General features: G+C 44.4%; 2 protein-coding genes across 2 annotated transcripts; both read left to right on the forward strand.

Annotated features, from left to right (window-relative positions):
* The first annotated feature begins 1,270 nt into the window (after positions 1-1,270).
* On the forward strand, positions 1,271-13,127 carry LOC131264147 (serine proteinase stubble). The gene is made up of 6 exons (XM_058266436.1): positions 1,271-1,517; positions 2,628-2,807; positions 12,117-12,294; positions 12,387-12,534; positions 12,607-12,756; positions 12,834-13,127. The coding sequence occupies exons 1-6, from the start codon at positions 1,271-1,273 to the stop codon at positions 13,125-13,127; spliced, it is 1,197 nt and encodes a 398-aa protein (XP_058122419.1).
* Positions 13,128-14,252: 1,125 nt separating this feature from the next.
* On the forward strand, positions 14,253-15,340 carry LOC131264148 (ficolin-3-like). The gene is made up of 2 exons (XM_058266437.1): positions 14,253-14,345; positions 14,414-15,340. The coding sequence occupies exons 1-2, from the start codon at positions 14,253-14,255 to the stop codon at positions 15,338-15,340; spliced, it is 1,020 nt and encodes a 339-aa protein (XP_058122420.1).
* Positions 15,341-21,459: the final 6,119 nt, after the last annotated feature.

Raw genomic sequence — 21,459 nt, forward strand, 5'->3', positions numbered from 1 at the left:
GTAGGTTGTGCTCGAGTGTGTGGAAGAAATTGTTGTACTTGCAACGGAAAGTGAAATTGCCCACCTGCCTGCCTTCCAGCCAGCCGTAGACGTAGGTCGTGCGTCGACTTGTGGGTTGGGTTGGGGAAAATTCTCATCCACCACGAAGAAGAAGAAGGCAAAAAGCGGAATACTTAATAACCATCACTCTCGGAACGTTTGGCAGCCGGTGGGAGGGTGGTTCGGTGGTTGTGATCTGGATGATATTGCGCGGGAGTGTCGGCCGAGTGCTTCCTTCTTTCGCCCCGCAGCAAAGTGAAGTCTGACCAATGCCAGACGGGCAGAGAGTTCATTGTCCGATCGCGTTGAAAGTGCTCCTTTTGCTACAAGGAGTCCCGAGCTCGCTTCTCGATCGCTTGCCGAACCAATGTTTCTAAGTGTTCCCTTACGATCCTCCCCAGCGTGTGTGTATGTGTGCTTGTGTCCGACGTAGTGATGTGGTGAACTTCTTTCGGATGCCCAAGATTGCATGCCACAGATCGTAGCCCCAACATGCAATGGTGCTTTGCGCGGAACGGAAGTGCTTCCAGTGTCTGACGATCGGTGATCATCATTTTTTGCCATTCGTTTCCTTCATTTTCCTGCACGGCCCGTCACACACGAGCTACACTCAGTTTGGAAAAGTAAAATAAAAACGAAATAACCCTGCGAAAAACTGAAGAGAAGCAAAGGTGATGTGCAGCAGCGTTGCATAATCCATTACGCAGGCCCGGCGCACCGGAAGTGGTGGGGAATTTTGACCACGGCAGGTTTTCCACGCGCGAAAAGAGAAGGAAAAAAACGCCAAACCCGCGAGTACCGAATTGTGTGTTGTCACACTGTTCCGGCTTGTGTCAAATTGGCCCTCGTGGAGAAAATCGTTGTATTACGATTGCGGTGGAAGAGAAGGAAGGGAGGGAGCGGCTGTGGGAGAAATGCGAAAGTGAGATTTTTGGGGAAGCGCTCGTTTGTATTTTTTCGTCTTTCGCGGCACGAACATTTTCTTCCGGCCACACAATGTTTCCGACGATAGTACGCGTGTTACGTTGACGACTGACCGATTACTTGGCCCCCCAACCCTCCGGAAACGCCTTCACCCGAGGGGGTGGTAGACGCGTCGCATATATTAGTTCCACTCGGTGGTCACCCCGGCGCCCCATTGCCGTCGATGTGCGTACAAGAAGTGTTCCGAATCGAGCGGCAAAGGTGAACCATCCTTTGTTTCGTAACCAAAATGCATTGCGTTGGAGAAATGTTGAACAAAGTGGGCCGAAGAGTGGTGACAAAGTGTGACACACGACCCCGAACACGGTGGACGTACGGATGGTGGGTGGTGGTAGGAGTGCTTGCGGCGTGCATCGGGGCGGGAAGGGCGCAGGCGAACGGACCGACACCACAGCAGGAACAGGACATACTGATACTGGATGCACTCGGGAAGCGGCAAACGTTCAACAATGAAGATTACGGACAAAATTCCATCATCGAACTGTTGGGGAGAAGTATGTCAAAGAGATTAAATTGAAGAAGACCAAGAGAAAATTCATGAACAAGCGTGCAATTAACGTTTAAGAAGAACAATCTTTTATTTTCTTCATGTGTTTACTACCATTAATATGAAAATAAAAATTAATTAGGAAGAATGGTTAAGCACAATTGAAATTCTATTAACTTAACCTAGTAAAGTTTTAAACAAATAAGAAGGAAATAAATGCATTAATGTTTTAAACTTTTTCAATTATATTTCAATTCGATTTTTTTAAATTAAAGATAAATTGGGGTTTTTAGATGATTATTAAAGAAATATTCAAACTATACTCGTTACAATATTTAAAACAATTCAAGGATTCTGCCAGGATCTAAACGACATCGTTAACACAATTTCAAGTGGTTAATTGTTGCATTCAAGTGTTTAATTTGTTGAATTTGTGGATAATTATTCATGTTCTCTTTCCACGCTTCCATCACTTAAACCTTCCCGTTGGTTATCAAACAAATAAAGATATTCTTGTACTAGTAAAAGTATTGCAAAAAAAACATTTAGGCCATGGTGTATGATTTACACAAATAATATTGGAAAGTAATGTACTGTAATGAATGTAATGAATTTAAAAATATTTAGCTTATTCTGTATTATTTTTATTTTATTTGGAAAACGTGTGTTCCGAATTAGTTTTTTTTCCATTGATGTCAATATATCGATTACCGTAACTAAGTCTAGACATTTCGTATTGTTATAAATCTTTTAAAAATATGGTTTGACAAAAACATCTTGAAGTAATCTATCGATAACCATAAGGACAATTTAAAATATTTATGCTCAACTCGTTCGACAGTTTTGTACCAAAATGAAAACTTCTAGGATGTAATAATTTCTAGGTTCTTCTTAGTTTATTACTTTGTCCTAAGACGAAATATATGTTTAGATCAATCCTGTAACTATTTGAACATATTGTAACTTCATTGATTTGTTACAATATTGTACCCATTAGATGTGAACAGTTCAACATATTAACTTCATCATTTGCTTTATATTTTTATGTTGTTTTCTGTGATTTTACAAATGTCGATAATAACTCCAAAATGTTTCCCCTTCCCTTTTCTCGTTCAAGTGATCCCGCAAACGTGCCGCCACAAGGGACGCAAGTTCGAGTGCGGCCTGTCGCTGTCGTGCGTTCTCGGCGGTGGAAAACCGCTCGATCTCTGCTCCGGCGGGATGATTTGGTCGTGCTGCATCGACCGGGACTTTGCGCCCGAGGCCGACCCCGAGCAGGGTGCCGTCCATAATGCGAGTAAGTACATGGGTATGGCAGATGTTTCTTCGACGCGACCAAGTACAATTCCAACCGCCCCAATTACTTCGACCGATCGTTTGTAGCAAGCGCTCCAGGAAATGTAAAATCCAGCTGACAGACATCCAAGCAAGCTGGAACTTGGGACGACTTAATCCTCCACAGTTTAGTTAAGCCCTTTTCTTCTTGAGCCCACGATCACGTAACAATGCAGCCGGAAAAAATCGAGCGAACGGATTAGACGGATTGAGTCGTATTGTGCCAAAGACGACATCCGCATTCGGCGAGGATTGTTGAACGGGAAAAACGATGCCAATTTGAAGCTCCGGCACTGACTCCGTACCAATTTCCATATGCCGATTTGCTTTGCTTTCCGAGTAAACGATCACACAAGACATCGAAAGAGCTGTTGACTTTCGCGCACGGGCCCGCAAGCACGAAAACATGTGACCAATCTTCCCGGGCGACGATTCCCTTGCTGTCGAACGGCATTTCTTTCGCGGCCAGCGAGCAAGAAGCGAAACCTTTTCGCGATCAACGCTCAGCCGGCCGACACGGGGAACGGTGTGTTTTTCCTTACCTCCCCAAGTGAGCAGGCGAAAACATTTTAACCATCGCCGCATTAATCCGTCGCCTTTCACTTTCCTTTCGGTGGCGCTCCTGGCGGAAAAATAGGACCACCCGCCTCCGTGCAGGGGAAGTTGGCTGCTCTGCTCTCTCGAGCACCACGAATTAGTTTTGCCATCGTTTGTCAAGCCATAAACAATGCATCGCCCACGACTCCGGGAGGGGGTGGATATGGCTATGCTTAGACGAGATAACAATTATCAGCGCCACACTCCTGCACAATGGCCCCAAATGGCGGCGTGCGTGGTGTGCACATTGTTCGGTGCGTGTTTTTCCCAACGTACCAACGAATTTCACTGTCAAACGGATGTGCACCGGAACCCGCAAAGACAAGAACTCCAACGAGCCGGCTCGGTCCAACGAATGGAAAGTCTTTTTTCGCGGTCAGAGAAGAAAAAGACGGTATCATAATTATGTTTCCTTCTTAAAACTAGTGACAGCAAAGTGTATTGCGGACAATTTTATTTTATCAACTACAACAAAAGTTTTTATCTTTAAAATTATCAATGTGAAATTTAAAAATCTTTCAACATTTCTTGGAGGAAAGTAAATCCTCAGTAAGTATAAGAAGTAGAGAACAATTTCATCCTGCATAACTTATGCTATTGGTAAGCTTCAAGTAAGCGAAAGGCAGCTCGTTAAACCATCCCGGATATGTACTTTACAAGGCTGATTGAAGATACCGATCATATGTAGCTATTTAACGTGAGAAAGGCACTTTGCAGCTTCCGAAAGTGAATGGAACGTACGATAGCTTTTGTTGGCCGGGAAATTGATAAAACTTACGCAATGGAAGCAGCAAACCTTTCCTGTTCATGTCCAATTAATGGTCGTTGGTGATAAGATGCTTTTGGAACTGTTGATAATGTAGATAAAAAGAGCAAAATCGATTGCAATGTCTACTGTTTGTAAGATTGGTTTTAATAAGCGAACAACCTCAATTGTTTTTTCATCTTTGTAAGATCATTTAGTTCACAACGAAACCGGATATTGTACACGATTGAAGCAAGCAAGAGAACCGAAAACAACGTTTCGAAAGTTGGGTTCATGCCCTAGTTGATATTGAAATTTAACTGCCCTCTTCATAACGCGCCCTTTTAAGGGTAAAATGGGTCACAGATCTTTGGCGTGGCGCGTAATGGACCCGCATTACACCACACTGCTAACCCTTGCGGTAGGTCGATAAATGATTTACGATTCCAAAAGGCGCGACCTTGGCGGTGCGCGTGAAGAGTAATTAAATTTCCACGAGCGTCTACCGAACCAGTTACGGACGCGGAGCCCGGAAAAATAGAAACTCTTCACATTCATTGTGTCATTCGCACCAGCCAAGCGAAAATTAAAGGCACGTTGCTTGCCTGTATGTTTTGACGTTAAGGTGTCGCGAATATTTACGAACTCAAACACCCGCCGCTCTCCCTTCCCATCCTAGGCACCGATGCGCTACTGAATGGATCATTAATGCTGCGCGATCGAAAGAGCGAACACACCACCAAAAAACAAGATGATATGAAGAAACGCAACCGAAGCGAAAAGGAAAGAAAACGGTAACAGGTGACGAAAGTTTTCAATGAAAAATGAACGCGAGAGGGGAAAACACAAATGGTACGAAACATCAAAACATTGTTCGCACAATGTAAGTGCCATAACTCATCGAAAGGAAAACTCGAGGTGTGACGTTTTATCGCCCGTAGTACCGTTTTTTTTCGTTTGGAGCCCGTGAGCCATCGATGGAAAAGCCCGACCGTTGCACGGTTACATTGACGCAGCACGAGGCACATTTGGTGCCTCAATTATCGCATCGCCTTAAAAGAAATGCATTAACCCTTAAAGGCTACTTGTAAGAATAGCAAGTTGTTAAAGATTATTGGTAGAAATGAAAACCCTACAAATATCACGTACCGGTGAAAACCAACTTTCATTGATTGATGTTAAAAATTAGCGGTAGCGCGAGGAAACACCATGCCACAAGTGTGGGATCGAATCTCGAGTCTGGCACCCTCCGGTATTACGAACGGCTGACCACCAATCTATGCTATACCGTCTTTCGGTCATCGAAAACTTGTCCCACCAGGGGATGTTGTGCCACAGAAAAAAAACACCAAATTCCCATGTTGTTCCTTGAAATGACAGTTTTATTTCAAGACCATCCCTCGCTTCGATTGAGATAACTGATGTCGATTTAGTGGAAATATACCAGTTTTTATTCGCAAAGCAATAACATCGTTAGAGTCAAAGTGAAGGTCGTTTTTCAGAGTATCTCACTTATGAACAACTACATTTCGGCAATGATGTTTTACAAACTAGCGCACAATAAAACAGACTTTCTATGATGCAGTGAAATAATCTGACAACAGAACATTGATGAAACTGTTATCACTTTTATTTGCTTTTTGGTGATTAAACTACCTCACGCAGCATCATTTTTGTAAAAGCCATTGAGCGCACATCATTTTTCAAATACCACCAATGGAGTGATTTCCATGAATCTATTACGTTTTTATATGGGCCATTGAGATTAGAATAGCTGCATTGGTTGTACCACCAGGCACCATGCCTCATTTTGGCACAAGCGTCATAAGCATAATTGTCATTGTCCATATCCTTCGTAGAGAATTTCCAGTCATTGCTAGCAGACAATGAATTTCCAGCCGTTCCACCATAATTTCCAACCTTCAGTTTAAATCCTTCCGCTTCACTTCCAATCGAGAAATCGTCGTATCTTGCGTAACCGTAATTTCCCTCGTAGTCCCTGACTTCCACCAACAGTTCATATCTTCTAGTTGACGTCAACTTGTGTAGATATTTTAAACCCAACCAGAATTCACCGGAGGGATTTCCAAAACCGTCACGATATTCGGTCCAATTGCGGAAGAAGTCGACTTCTCCATTGAACCGATGCTGGAATGTAATCCACCCTCCCCCGGAAGTTTCCTGTGCACAGTAAACCTTCACAAACTGACCGGGTGCTAGTTGAATATCGTATGTTCCTGACACTTTAGGTGCTGACCGGCATGAACTATAAGTAGTATCTTGCACCATTTTCGATTGATTTCTGATAAACTCAGTCTGAAGATCGGTTATCTTCTTAGTTTCACTTTGCAAATTTTGCATGGCAGCTTGTAGCGTATCCTGATAAGAACTATTAACTTTCGCTATCAATTTGTTCTCCAGTTGTTCGAATCGAGTTCTCGAATCGGCCTCTGTGCTCTTCACAATCCTGGTTACCTCCTGCAACGACACTTCCCTTGTCTGTGTTGATTTGTCCAATTCCTTCACAGTGCGATCTATTTCCTGCAAACATCAATACCACACTTTGATATCTTGCTCGAAATATATAATTTGCTCTTATGTCTTCCAATCACATACCTTCATTCCTAATTGAACCTCTTTCAATGTGCTGTCCATTGCCTTAATGATGGTTTCAAATTCCAACAGTTTTTTATGGAGGTTGTCGTCTCTCTCTTTAAACGTGCGTTCAATTTCCTGAAAAGATGAATAATTAACTTCATGCACAGATTCAACAACATTTCTCTTCATTCACCTTCAATGCACGTTCCAAATTGTCTAGTCTATCCTCTTGTTGGCTATCGTCCTGTTTTACTATGGGAACCTCTTTTGGGGTGTTCTGACAGCTCTGATCTTTCATTCTCAAATTTTGTTCGACATCCTGCAGCTTGTCCTGCAGGAAATCGAGTTTGCTTAAGAGCAAATCCATACCGAAGCTATTGGAAGCAGAGGTAAAGTGAACTGAACACAGTACACCAACCAATAGCAAAACCACACGCGCACGAAATTTCATCACTAGAAGATCGCGAAACAGGAACAACTCTACAGATGGGACTCCCTTTATTTTCTGACGATCGTGTGTGGAGTTTGCCGATCTTTTATAAGACCATGGAACATTCGGGAACGCGAAAAATGAGATGATAACGTGATCGGGGTTTTCGTGGACGATAGAGAAGTAACCTTCAAGTTAACCCTTGAAGGTGTAGATGTTGTTTTAAAACAACCTTACTTTTAAACAACATTACATTGCGAACGGTTGCAACGGTTGCTGAAATAATATGGATTAGATAGAATTAAATGAAAACATAAATCGATTTCAACATATATCATTATCGTTAATACAATAACAAAGCAAATAAAAAGCGATTTCAACACTGTGGAGTGTTTTTAACACACAATATTTTGTGTACTCGATACAATAACATTTAAAATACAATAAAATAACCAAACAAAAAGTTTAGTGCAACCACTTCAGTTCACACCGTCAGAATGTAGAAACATCGTAAGAGTTGTTTAAGGGTTAACAAAAGTCACCGTTTTTGGTTTTTCCTCCATTTAATTATGATTGAAAATTTTGCTACGATGCTCGAATGAACGCACCAGTATCTGTTATCAGTCAGTTATAGCTCCTGATCCCTGCGAACTCCTTATCTAGCTTAATTTCGGCCGTTTCGCCGATTTGCATAAAGGGTGTCCCAGAAAGTATAAGCACAATTTCAAAATTAGGAAAAAAATAAAACCTGTTCCAGAAACTGAGTTTTTGTTTCATAAATTTTGTTTGGGTTCTGTTCTGGACTATTTGCGAAAGATAAAAATTTTAAAAATTTAATCGTATTCTAATGGCCGCACTTTTGATCTGTCGCCTCCGATATGGCTCAGCACATACTTGTCGTGAACGGTTTTCGACACTTTTGAACGGTTTTACACTTTTTTTGAAAACTGTTGATGTTTTCCGTAGCTTTAACATGTTTTCTCAAGTGTGCCTTCGTTAGCGCCCAAAATATCTCAATTGGTCTGGTCTTGGCCGGCTCATCGTCAAGCTGATGAATGAGGATTGGTCGCACAACAGCTTGTCGTACAGCTTCCGGGCCCGATATTTAACGCATGCAGCCTAATTTTGCACTCCGTTTCGATTTCTTTTGGATTTTGTACGATTTTAAAATCAATCTTGCCTTGTCTCATTGGACGTTACTTTTTGACGTACCCATTTGTTGAGCCACATCGCGAATGGAACTTTCCTATTTTTGCTTGAATGCTTTTGCTCTTTCCCGGTTCAACTGTTGCTCGATAGGACCAGGTTTTTGACCACTTTTCGGCATATCCTCGAAGCTGGACTCCTCCCGAAACTTTTGGATGGCGGTTCGTACGGCTCCGATACACACACCTACCGATTTCGCCAATTTCCGTAGCGAAATGTTAGGAGTCGAACACCATTTGTGCAGAACGCTTTTGCGCTTTTGGACGGAAATGCCTCGCATTTTAACAGAAACGGTTTAAAAAAATAGTTTGGATGCACTATCTAGTAGGTTTGAATGTAAACAATCAAACACCCGAAGAATCAACTGTTTGGCGTCATCCGTTTTCCAGAAACGTTATTTAGAAATCGTGCTTATACTTTCTGGGACACCCTTTATGACCATGAACAACAAAAGAATATGATTTGTTTTGAAGTTTCTTGAGATTATTTCTGGTCGCATGACCCAAATCTTCAACATTTTGCAATGCTATCTACTACATATTTTAGCTTTTTTTTATGTATGGATTTCTATGTACACCTAAAACTCGACCAATATTGAACCGTCGCTTCTGAAACTTTTCACACATTAAGTTTAAGTACTGCAGATGTTGTTGAAGGTTTGTTTGATCACTATTTTTTGATAAAATCATCTAAATTTTACAATTTAAACTCAGTTTTACTAACACAAACAAAACAAGCAAGTAAACAAATGTCAAGGTGTATCTACCATAGTTACACTAAGGTTTATACATCGCGGGGAAATTGATGAAATATCAAAAATTTTAAATATGTCGTTATTGTAACTATTAAATGCAAACATATCTTTCAAGTATTAATTAAAACCATAATTCTTTTCTCAATTCCTTCTTCACCGCGCAACGCCGGGGCGTCAAGCTAGTATGAAATATGAAAGAAAGGGGATTTCCATGAACAAGTTATACGATTCCGTATGACAGCTTTGGGAAAGTATCGGAATAGTGTGTTTCAATTAGTGTATTTTTCGAAGTAAGTGATTGAACAAGTTATGATATATTTTTTAGAACATTGAAATTTAAAAAAAAAATTATGAAGTATCGTGTTTTAGAATATCATGCTCTCTTCCGCCTTTCTCGTATGGCCTTGATCTAAAGTTTATTGTAAATTATATATTTTTACAGTTTATTTTAGTGATGGGTTATGAATGCATTCTTATGTTGAATTTTGTTCTCCGAAAAATATTCACTGATACGACACTACGCCAACCGATCCGATTACTAGGAATGTAACCAGAAGTGTTGTGTGGGGTTTTCTTGTTTTTTATTTCTGGGAATGTGCGGATCAGACCACCCATCCCTAATATACCGTCTTTCGGTCACAGTAACTCTCTTCGGAGAGAGGCCCTGTGCCACTAGGGGATGTTGAGCCACATAAGAAAAAGTTGGACTATACTCAAAGGTTCTAAGCGCTATTTGTTCACACCTGAACCCTGAAAGTTGCTGAAGGTAAAACCATTCTTGCTTAATTTCGCGTCAATTTATGTCCAACACGCTACGAAAATTATAAAATCACTTTGAAAGTTACGCTATAGCGTATAAGCATTAGAATTATATTGACAAATTTTACGTTGCCATGGTAAAGTCGATTAAAAGTACTAGTTAAGGGCTAAGCAAACGTTTGACAGTAAACGACAACTGAAAGCTGCAATCGTTCAAGGTTTTTTTTTTGTATGTTTAGAAAAATAATGAGGCTAATAACAATCTTTGTGTTTGGATGCTCAATTAGTATTCTGCAATTGTAATGGTCAATTGTTTAAAAATCCTGCATTAAAATGGTTCTTGTTATGGTACATGAGGGGGAATTAAATTTAAAAACCAATTCTGTTTGTAGCAATTTTCTTTCTCATATCCCATAAAGTTCTCGCATTGAAATAGCAATGAATTGTTAAGCCTTCTCATTATTGACGGTAGTCAATGAAACAAAATAATAAACTAGTTGTTGTTAGTATCGTAATATTTATGTTATTTCACTCAAAGATGATTGCTGAAAAAAGTCACAGTAAATCTCATCAACATCTTTAACAAATGAATTATACTGTAGTAACAAGATTTCTTATCGTCAGCAATGTTCGCTCCAAACATTCTGTTTTGGTAAAAAAATGCTGATACCTTTGAGGGTTAACTCAACGCGAAAAACGAGTCTTTGTTGGAATGTTCCTCTTTAAACAATGTCGCTCAATTCAGGACTTTTTCGTTGATATAAAAAGATGTGAGAGAGTGCGTGTGAGGGTTTAATTGACGTATAATCGCAACTTGTCGCTGCGGTTCGTCAAAATGGCTTGAAATGAATCAAAATCGTTTCTATGCTGAGACAGTAGCACTGGAAAACGTATTTTCCGCAACAATAACGCCATGGGGAGGGTCCGACAACTAAAGGTGACGAAAATACACCAATTTCAACACGCAACGGAAAAAAGCGAGCGTTGCCTGGTGCTCTTGGCACTGCGTGTTCCTTCAACGTCTGGAAACGCAGTGCAGTCTGCGAACAATTTTTCCTCCATTTTTCACGATCCCTCCCATTCACTCATCCACACTTCTTCCGCGCGCAGGTGACATTATAAACCTGTTCGGGTTTTATCCGCCGGCTTCGCCCGCCTCATCGTCATCTTCCGCGTCGAGCTCCTCGACGGCGCACCAAAACCGTCCACAGACGACGCAAACGTCACTGTTTTCCAGCAATAACTTTAACGTACAGCCACCGTACAGCCATCATCAGCATCAGCAAGCACCCCACCTCCACCATCACAGCAACCTCCACCCGCACCAGCAGCAACATCACGGCGGCACAAGCCCTCCGCCACCGGAGTGGGGCTTCGACGGGAACCAGCTCGGAACGGGCGGGTCGCCGTTCTCCCCCGCGAACCCCCACCTGGCCAGACCCCCACCGGGACTGCCGGAACCGATCGACCACGATCGGCCCTTCAGCTTCGCCGGACGTCCAACGTCGCTGTTCGGCGGCGGGACGGGTTCCGGTGGGGTGCTCAGCAGCGGGCAGAGACCGCCGTCGTCGTCGTCGCCGTCGGTGTTCGGATATCCGGCACCAACGCAGCAGGAGGACGATGGATACGGCATCGAAAACGGTACCAACTTCGTCGCTACTTCGCGCCAACCCTGGTTTTTGTTCCCGTAGACAGTTCCCTAGTGTCCCCGACGGCCTGTAGAGATGAGGGTGGAGTAGAGGTGGTCCTCGCGCCTGCATAGATTCCGCTTCGAACCGGTTCCCTCCGGGACACACGCCAAGCTCTCTTGCGTCTTCGCTTCCTTCCGGGTGTTTTTCCGCGGCTCTTTCGTTCTGGGATGTGGGAAAACGATCTTCTGATACCACCGTGCACGAAAATTTTTAATCTCACCAACCAACACTTCACGCTCGCTAGTAGTACCTGCTTCCGTCTCTCCCGTAGTTCCTGCAAATGTTTGAAACCAAAGCACAGCACAAAACAAATCACTTACTCACGAAACGATAGTGTTTGTAATACCAACGTACAATTGTTGAAGCACCATCACCAATGGTTTTAGTGGGTTTCTCCCGAAAGGGAGATCATTTAATAGAGATCTTTGAACCACCACAAGAACCACCGATGTAAGACAACATAACTAAGTGCCATTTTCTCTCCAAAACAGGCTGCGGTGAGCTGTACACACGCACGAACCGTATCGTCGGTGGACACTCGAGCGGATTCGGAACGCATCCGTGGCAGGCAGCCCTGATCAAGTCCGGATTCCTGACGAAAAAGCTTAGCTGCGGCGGTGCCCTGATCTCCAACCGATGGGTCGTCACAGCGGCACACTGTGTGGCAACGTTAGTATTATTCGCTCGAACGGAATGTCACCCTAGACTGAGTTTTATTACGGGCGAGGTACTACTCCCGATTGTTTTCGTTTGTTTTTCAGCACACCAAACAGCAACCTGAAGGTGCGCCTAGGGGAATGGGACGTCCGGGACCAGGAGGAACGGTTGACGCACGAGGAGTACTCGATCGAGCGGAAGGAGGTGCATCCAAACTACTCGCCGAGCGACTTCCGGAACGATATTGCGCTGGTAAGAAACAGTTAGATTTTGCGAAAGATTGAGGAATTAAATCAAAGGTGTCTGTTGTGTTATTTCTCCCAGGTCAAACTGGATCGAAAGGTCGTCTTCCGGCAGCACATCCTTCCGGTTTGCTTACCCCCGAAGAGTGTGAAACTCGTGGGGAAAATGGCTACGGTGGCCGGTTGGGGTAGGACGAGGCACGGTCAGAGCACAGTTCCTTCCGTCCTTCAGGTAAGAGGAAAACTATCCTAAACAAACTATTCCTAGTTTCCGAGCCGATTTCTAATTCACTCCATTCTCTTTTTTAGGAAGTGGACGTCGAGGTGATACCGAACGAGCGCTGCCAGCGATGGTTCCGGGCGGCAGGACGGCGGGAGACCATCCACGATGTGTTCCTGTGTGCCGGCTACAAAGAGGGTGGCCGAGACAGCTGCCAGGGTGACTCCGGTGGGCCGCTCACGTTGTCGATCGACGGTCGGAAGACGCTGATCGGGCTGGTTTCGTGGGGAATCGGATGCGGCCGGGAACATCTGCCGGGTGTGTACACCAACATCCAGAAGTTTGTGCCCTGGGTCGAGAAGGTGATGGGCAAAGAATACTAGGTCGATGGCAGGATGCTCGATCATGTGATCGGTTTTAAAGGTTGCCGAAGAATGTTTCATAGGAGACATTGGACGTTGAAGAATGATTTTCTTCACAAACAAGAAAAAGAAATGGGAGAAGTGAGAAACAAAAAACAAGAATTGCAAAGCAGATACATTTTAAGGACGATACTAACAGTAAGCAGGTAGATGGTAGCGAACCGGATGGAGTAGTAATTTATTGGTAAATTATTTTAAAACCGTTAAAACACGTGGCGTGATCGCAATGGATTGCGCTGTGAACTAATTTTTTTCAAAACATATTTGTTAGTGAAATAAAAATATTGATGCTGATGCATTTTCATAAACCGGGAAAGTTTTTCATTCAAAAATGCTCACAAACACTCGTTGTTGATTAATAATTTCTACTTGGGAGACGATTTTAAAAATAACTTTGGTTGGATTAAGAAGAGTTCAGTTTGAAAATGAATGTGTGCAATACAATATTGTATGGACTATTTTCAAATAGTAATTGAGCGCAATATGCTGACATGAACAACAAATATCAGTACAATAAGTGTTTTATTTTTCTTAATAGCTGAATGCTGCACGCAGATTTTTCAATCTACGAGAAATCAAATTAAACTCAAGGTCAACAGCACTGCACAAGAACAACCATAATCACGTTGGATGGGGCAAGTCTCAAGTACTTCTTATCGCCAACATGTATCCACGGCTATTTTGGGACCACGGCTTGTGATAGCCTGCCATAATCTCGCGGCAAGCGTGTCTAGACTCCGCTTGCTAAACTGTTTTACTTCTCTCGTACAACCGAAATTAAACCAGCCTCAGTTGTGCTCGAGCAGTCGTTTCGATTGGATGTGTCCAAGTGTGGAAAAGTTCTTCGAAAGCAATGACTATCCGGGTGTGCGTCTTAGTTCTGTGTATTGCAGTAGTCTGGCTGGTCACGTTCAGCTCGGCATCCTCGTCGGAAGAAGATGATAAGGACATGGATTACGCCGAACCCGTGATCAAAAGCGAAGGATGTCAGGGGGGTTTGGCCGTAAGAAATAGACAGTGTAAAAGTGGTTAGAATAGAATAAAAATGTGATATTTACACAGGATTTAGAACGTGCATACCTAGGAATGGATGAAAATCTGAAAAACAGGCTCACGGAAATTGAAAAAAGGCTGAACAAAACGGACAACACTTTGCAAGAAATAGGAGGCATCATGAAGGTGAGGTGCGGATACGCTTTTAACCACAGAACAATGAGTTTGTGAAAATAAGTTTTGATATTTTTCAGGAGGTGGCACGCATCCTGTCAACAAACACCACAACAGGAGAGAGCTTTGGAACCAAACTGGTTGGTATGGATCAAAACCTGCTTACATTGGAGAGCAAACTGACTGCAGAACTGCGCAACATTGAACATAAAATGCCGGATTCCTGCCTCGAATCGTTCGACATTAGGCTCCTGAAGCTTGCCGAAAGCAAAAAGATCATAGATATGCGAGCCGAATCCGTACAAAAGCAGAGTACCGTAGTGGAAATATGCAAGCAGATACTTCCAGATCTGACCAAAACTAGAAAACCGTTACATTCGTGTCGGCAAGCTCCGGCAGGCATATCAGGAACCTATACGATTCAACTGAACACAAATTCCACACCATTCGAAGTGTTCTGCGAGCAGAGAAAGTTCGAAGGTGGTTGGATCGTCATTCAGCATCGGTTCAACGGCGCTGTGGACTTCTACCGGAATTGGACGGAGTATCGCGACGGTTTTGGCGACTTGGAAGGCGAATTTTGGTTAGGATTAGAGCATGTGCATCAGCTAACGAAAAATCGACCGCATCAGCTGGTAGTAGAGTTTAGGGATTTCCATGACAATTATGGCAACGTTACATACGGAGAGTTTGAGATCCAATCGGAGGCCGACTCATACCGGGTGAAAAAGATCGGGAAATTCACAGGTCCTGCAACATCTGATAACTTTATCACCTACCGGGGTCGTAAGTTTACCACGTTCGATCGTAACAACGACGCCTTCGATATGGACTGCGCAGTGCTTCGGCACGGAGCCTGGTGGTACGAAGGTTGCACCAATCAAAACTTGAACGGACGCTATCAGAATACCACGAACGATCCAAGTTCGATGACCTGGTTCGGATTGAAAAATGACTTCCGTGGTCTATCGTTTTCGAGAATAATGATTCGCGATAATATTGATTGATGTAGCAACGAAATGAAAGGATTATGCAAGTGAGACTACTTTCAGAGTACGTGAAAGAAACACATTAGTTAGTTAGTTTTTAAACTCTGATCAAGTAACTTCTACACCAAACTTTCATTTTAAATGGACTTTCAGTACTAGTTTGCTTTGAATGTTTGATTGGTTTTATGTTATAAATCTTATAACTAAAAGCACAGTCAAATAAAGTTAAAGTGCATTCATTTCTTTTTTCATCTAACATTTTCAGTTTGTGAGGACATTGTAACTAAATTTGATCGAAATGAGAAACAAAGAAATAAAGAATATCACTTTTCCTTTATCTGGTCAATAGCCATTGTAATAACCATTGAATAACCGACAAAATTGCTGACGTCACAGTAAAAATTCACAATCACTAGTACTGATTATAAAGGATGTAGTATTAAAGTATACATTACAAGGATCGGCATACATTTCCTAAAAAGCTAGATGATTGAAAGGCAACCGAAACCACAGACCAGATATCTTAAACAATAACTTAATTTTTTCAAATTAGTACAGTTCTGAATGGTGTATCATCTTTCGAAATAGTAAAGTTACATAAAAAGTGGTAAGATAAAATATTTGAAATCTTATCGTTTATGTTTTTTAACATTTTCATACTTACTTTCGCTGAATTTTGATTTGTATTCCATCATATAACAGGAGCACCTCGTTGAACAATATTTATCTTCAGTTTTGGGAAGAAGACAAACAAAATTGGGATGGATTTTGTGTATGAAACATCAACATTTTATTACGGGTCGGGTAAAATCAGTTGGGAGGCCAGATTTGGCCCGCGTGCTGAACTTTGCCGACCCCTGCAATACAGCAATGAGAGTAATGGCGAACGGAAAATTTCAAAACATTTGATTCAAAATTCTTGTAGTATTTACTAGCGCCTAAAGATATGCAACTTGTACGACGTACACTTGAACAGTGTTAAAAACGCTTGACAATCTGTTGCGCAAGCCGGTTCTCAAACCAAAACATATTGCTCATAAAATATTTAGTTTATTTTTCATGATTTCAAATGGTGGAAATGTACTCTTTTACGATTAACAATTTTCTTACACATTTGACAAACTGCAGAACAATTTCTCTAATAATATAGTCCAAAAAAAACCAAAATTAACAAAAAGGAGCATACTAAAATCTAATCATTTTCAAGTAAAATGGTGGTATCTTAATTAATTAATACCGTATGTTACCCACGGTATCATCAAATAGGAACTGTAGCAAAATGTGTTCTGCTTTTTCAACGACGGCAGGCTCATCGCGTCTCGGCTTAGGGACGCTCCTTCGCACGCAAGCCATTTATCCGCCCGTGTGCGTAGGTAATCGCACGTGGAGCAAGACATGTTCTGCTGCTTCCCTTTCTGTGCCCTTTTCTGGGACATCGCGCGGTTTGCGGGCCCGAGCCGGGAAAATTGATAGCATTCGTCGATGGCCGCACGAGCGCCCGACGTTGACTGACGTTGACGTTGATGATCGTTTTAAGGTCGTTCAACTAATATGCGCCATCCGCAAGGGCCCCAGTGTGTGCGGTGAAGATATCCACAGCGAAGCGACACAACGACACACCGTTGACAATACTGGCCGGGCTAGCTAGCGAAACGTTTGATAATTACGGGGAGTTTGATCACAACTGTTCCACTTTATCCCAACGCATGGAGGTCCATGCCGTGGAGGCAGGATGCGTTCGTAGAATCCGATCGTTTCTTGCCCTGGAAGTCTCGGAGGGAGTGGTGCACTTTATTAGCATTCCATTTTCCATTCTCCTGGTTGCGAACTGCCTGCAAAGCGGTCTTCGTCTGCCCTACAGCGGAAAACCTATCGGGCACACCTTCGTGTGTTTTTGTCTCCCCTTCTGTTCTTATTACTGCCTCCATTGCCCGTCGTCATCCGTCATTTGACATCAACAAATGCGCCCGAGATGCTGGAGCCCGAGGCAAAAATGGGGCCGCCAGTGAAGCAGGAGTGCTTGCTAAAAATTAATTGCCCAGATATTGACTTCTATTCCCGCGTGGGGCGGGTCGTCTCTCGAGGTAAAAAGGAAATAAAATCTTTCTCTCCTTCTCCCTTTGTAACACACAGATACTGCTCAGCAATTGCATTCGTGCAGACCTACGGAGGGCACTTTCAGCATCATCTATCGTTCATCGCTCGGGAAATCGCGCCCGTGGTCTCTCGGTTAATCTCCTTGAAGCTCGCCGATGCAAGGGAACGGAATTCGAACAAGAAACGGTCCGCCCGAAGAACCTGCCCGCCTTGTGAAAACGCACTCCAGGTCGAGCAAAGTGTATGTATTACTTTTCCATTTTACTAACTTATCTACGGTGACCTCCATCCGGGGCCTTCTACACAGGAGGCGGGTACCTTCGACCATCTGCAATTCCATCCGCCGCGGGTTTGTTTTCCCGACGGGGCGAGGGAAAACTAGAGTGCAGGGTGCGGCTGTGGCAAACATTGCGCCGTAATTGCGGCCGTGATCGATCCTGGGCCTGATTTGATTATGTGCCGCGCGTTTTTAGCACAATTTTCTACCCGCTTTTTCCAAGCCCGGTGGTTTTTAAGGGTGAAACAATAAAAATATGGATCTATTCGCCTGGAAAAGTAGGTGCACAGGCACTTCGCGCAACGAGGCTATCGGTGGAAAATCGTAAAAATGTTTCTCACCCCGAACGAACTGCAGCATCCATGCATCTTTGTGCCGGTGGCGGGTTATTGCTTCGGATTTATGCCTCCGCGAAGTGCTCGAGTTAATGGCCCTTTAACTTGTATCTAGTTCCACTTCAAATGTACGATAATTCCAGCCGGCTTTAGCGGGGATTCGTTCGCAATAAAAGAGGCTCAGCGTTTAGTGGCGATAATACAGCTTCACTTGCTGGACTTGCGCGTGTCATCATCCGTCAGTATCTTATTTAAATCTTCCCCCCCCCCATCCTGCACGAAACCTGATTTTTGAGGGATGAAAAATAAATCGTAGAAGAACAGTTACGGACCGCAAAAAACCCGTTTCGAACCGATCGAACCGGACCTCTAGCTCTTTTACCGTCCGTCAGCGATCGACTTGCATCGATCGTTCCGCCATTCAACGTAATACCGAATGCATCCGGCCTGCACGCTTCCCCATCGGGTTCGCATCGGCATCGAGGGATTCGTCTCGTTGGGATCATCTTGCATCATTTGTTTCACCGGCTGCCGCTGGTCGGAAATGGTTGCGTTAATTAGGCTGCGCCACCGAGCCACCTCCATCGCCCCACAACCCCCTGGGATGGGGTGGTGGAAAAAGTGGTTCTTTGCGAAACCTGACGTGCAAAGAATGCACACACAGACACTCCCAGCGCGAGTACCTCTGGCGGTTACTCCACTCCACCGCTTTCTTTATCCCGTTTTTATCGATCATTTTCCATCTTTGTTTGTCCAGTTTTCCCTCCTTCTTCTTTCTTCTTCTTCCACATTCTCCACATGCACATCCTCGGCCTCTGCTATTTTAGATACATCCCGCCGGACTCCGGATAGGGCGTGCAGTGGCCGCCCAGTCGCCCATTTTCAGGCCACCTCGGAGCCTCGGGAGGAAAAGCATTTCGCACTGGCGCGCGCACGCGCGCTCGAAAGTGTTCCTGCGAACTTTCCCTTCGCATCGCCTCGTCAAATGACGCCAAACGGGTCGCATTGTTGGGCCCTGGGACGCTTAGGGGCTGGAAAAACTGCTGGCCCCCGATCCCGGGGAATAAATAGAACGATCATTAAACCAGCTTCCTGGCGTCCCTGAAGACTGGTTGATGCCGCTTTGTCCATTTATTAGGGGGCAGATTTTTTTAAAGCAAAATAAAAGCAAAATTAAACAACAATGTTGCACATTGTAGATCAAATGGTTTGAACATAAATTATTTAGATTTTTTTAAAATAAAAATAAAATTAAGAAGCTCTGATTTTCTTGCAAGGATAGTGTTCAACATTTTAAAATCAAAGTGGGTTTTTTGCAACATTCAACCCAATTTTTCTTATGTAAATTTCCGTATGACTAATCATAATACTTATTTTTTCATTAAATGCACCGAAAATGCGTGAAGCAAGAGTGCTGATTCGTACCGGTCACCGAAAAACCACGCCAAAAAATTACTACGAGCATAAAAACCCTTCGCGTTCGGCTCCAAAATCGAATGACTCACGGTGGCAGCAAGCGACGAACCTGGCGAAAAAATTTCCCTCCGTGTTTTTCTTGCGCACAGCGGCTTGACCGCCAGCGATAACGAAGTACACAACAAAGCGGAAGAGCTGAGCGAAGAAGCTAAGCGAAGAAGCACCCAGGGGGAAGAGAAGGGACGAGGAAGGAACGAGGAAGGCTTTCGGAGAAGAAAGATGCTCGGAAAGCAGCACAAACACACTCGCCGCAGCACACATTGCAGCATAAAACATTTTCCGTCAAACAGTTGTTTTAGATGTTCTCGATCTCCTTCGCCTACCCTTCCTGCGTCCCTACCGCGCTGTTTATTTTTCGCTCTCTCTCCCTCTCTCGCTCTCCCTAATGTCGGGTTTCCTCCGCTCAGCCCAGCGTCGCCCATTTCCCTTGGCTTTTCCATGGGCAGGCGCAATGACAGCACGCCGCAAACCATTTCGCCTGACACCGAGGGCAGAAGAATCGGCCGCAACATACTTTCGATCCCCCGAGGCGGGAGGCTTCTGCCTGCAGTTCTGGCCGCGAAGATCGCGCACACACACACCCAGCCAGGTTCGCTCGCGATCTTCTCCATCCCTTTCTAGCGATCTTATACCGCAATCCAATCTTCCCGTGGGAGGAAGCGAGCGAGAAATGGATCGATGGAGAGGGTTCGAGCGAGATGGAAGAGCCGCGCGTCGTCAGGTTGATCGTCGTCGTCTCGCAGCGATCGCCCGTCAGACAACCACAACGACGGCGAGCGCGAGCGAGCGAGCAGGTTCGCTGGAAAACCGCATCGGGCGCACGGGGCAACGTTGTTTGGCCGCCGCGCCAGTCAGTCAGTATAAATCTAACGTCTTCAGTGTCAAGGTCTCTCCTTCCCAGCGAGGAGCGCTTGATCTGCAGCCCGTGCCAGACTCCGGAGACCTCTGCCAGGCAGGCAGGCAGGCAGGCAGCAGCAGCAGCATTGGATGAGCCCTGCCAGCTCATAGCTCCCGTGGATTGCGCTGGTGGAGGAAGTCGCTGGATTTTCCCAAGCCATTTCGCAGCTGAGAGTGCTGATCGGGTATTGCTTCTTCTTTCTAGTTCCTTTGCATTCCTTGCGTGCCACACTGGGTCCCACCCAGAGGGTAAATAGGGCGTCCGAAAGCGGTGGCGACCCATTCGCGAACCGAACGCAGCCCGACTTGTCCAGCACAAACTCCGAACGGGTCAAACGGTCGCTGAAAATCGTGAACAAGAATCGAACTTGCATATTCCACTCGATTGTGCAGTGTGTGTGTGTGTATGTGTTTGGGTGCTGTGTGTGCGGGGAAAGAAACAGAATTTCGGGACAAGAAAGGTGCCCTTCGCGAAGAAAGGCCTCAAGTGCAAAGTGGTCAAGTGAAAGTACGGCTCGGATCGAGCGAGCGAACGAACGAATGCACACGGCGTGAGAAAAGGTTTACGAAGTGTAAGTCTCTGTCGTCGACGTCGTCGCCGTTGTTGTTCGGAATGTGGTGCGTCCAGTTTCCCGGTTGTCCCTGGGGGGAGCCGTTCGAGATTAAACCCTGCACTGCACTGCAGAACGGTGGTGTTGGCGCTGGTGGATTGTCAACCATGATATGCAAGAATCGTCAGCGATCATAACTGTGCTTTTTAATTGAGGCGAAAAGGTGCCCCCCCCTCACAGCTGGGGAGGGGAAGCGTGTGCGGAACGGTGGCCCGAACTGTGCGCGGCAAAGGGTGAACATTCGACGATAGCACGTTAGGACGCTAATCAACGGGGTGGGCCGCTTCTTTCCGTCGAGGAAAAGTCGAAGCCCACGAAAACAAGTTCTCGGAAACGGTGAAGTTGCAGCAAATCGATGACTTTCTTTCACCAGAGCCGAGTGCCTTTCTTTTTCCCTTTTTCCACGACCAAGAGCTGCAGGAGAATGCACCCGAAAGCCTCGAT

Source organism: Anopheles coustani, chromosome 2 (genome assembly GCF_943734705.1).
Source record: "Anopheles coustani chromosome 2, idAnoCousDA_361_x.2, whole genome shotgun sequence".
NCBI classification, from domain to species: Eukaryota; Metazoa; Arthropoda; class Insecta; order Diptera; family Culicidae; genus Anopheles; species Anopheles coustani.

Bases quoted from the DNA above. Each gene is read 5' to 3' on its own strand.
- LOC131264147 (XM_058266436.1), top strand. From the start codon at position 1,271: ATGTTGAACAAAGTGGGCCGAAGAGTGGTGACAAAGTGTGACACACGA. The intron at 1,518-2,627 runs GTATGTCAAAGA...TTCTCGTTCAAG, and splicing joins CATCGAACTGTTGGGGAGAA to TGATCCCGCAAACGTGCCGC. The intron at 2,808-12,116 runs GTAAGTACATGG...TCTCCAAAACAG, and splicing joins GGGTGCCGTCCATAATGCGA to GCTGCGGTGAGCTGTACACA.
- LOC131264148 (XM_058266437.1), top strand. From the start codon at position 14,253: ATGGATGAAAATCTGAAAAACAGGCTCACGGAAATTGAAAAAAGGCTG. The intron at 14,346-14,413 runs GTGAGGTGCGGA...GATATTTTTCAG, and splicing joins AAATAGGAGGCATCATGAAG to GAGGTGGCACGCATCCTGTC.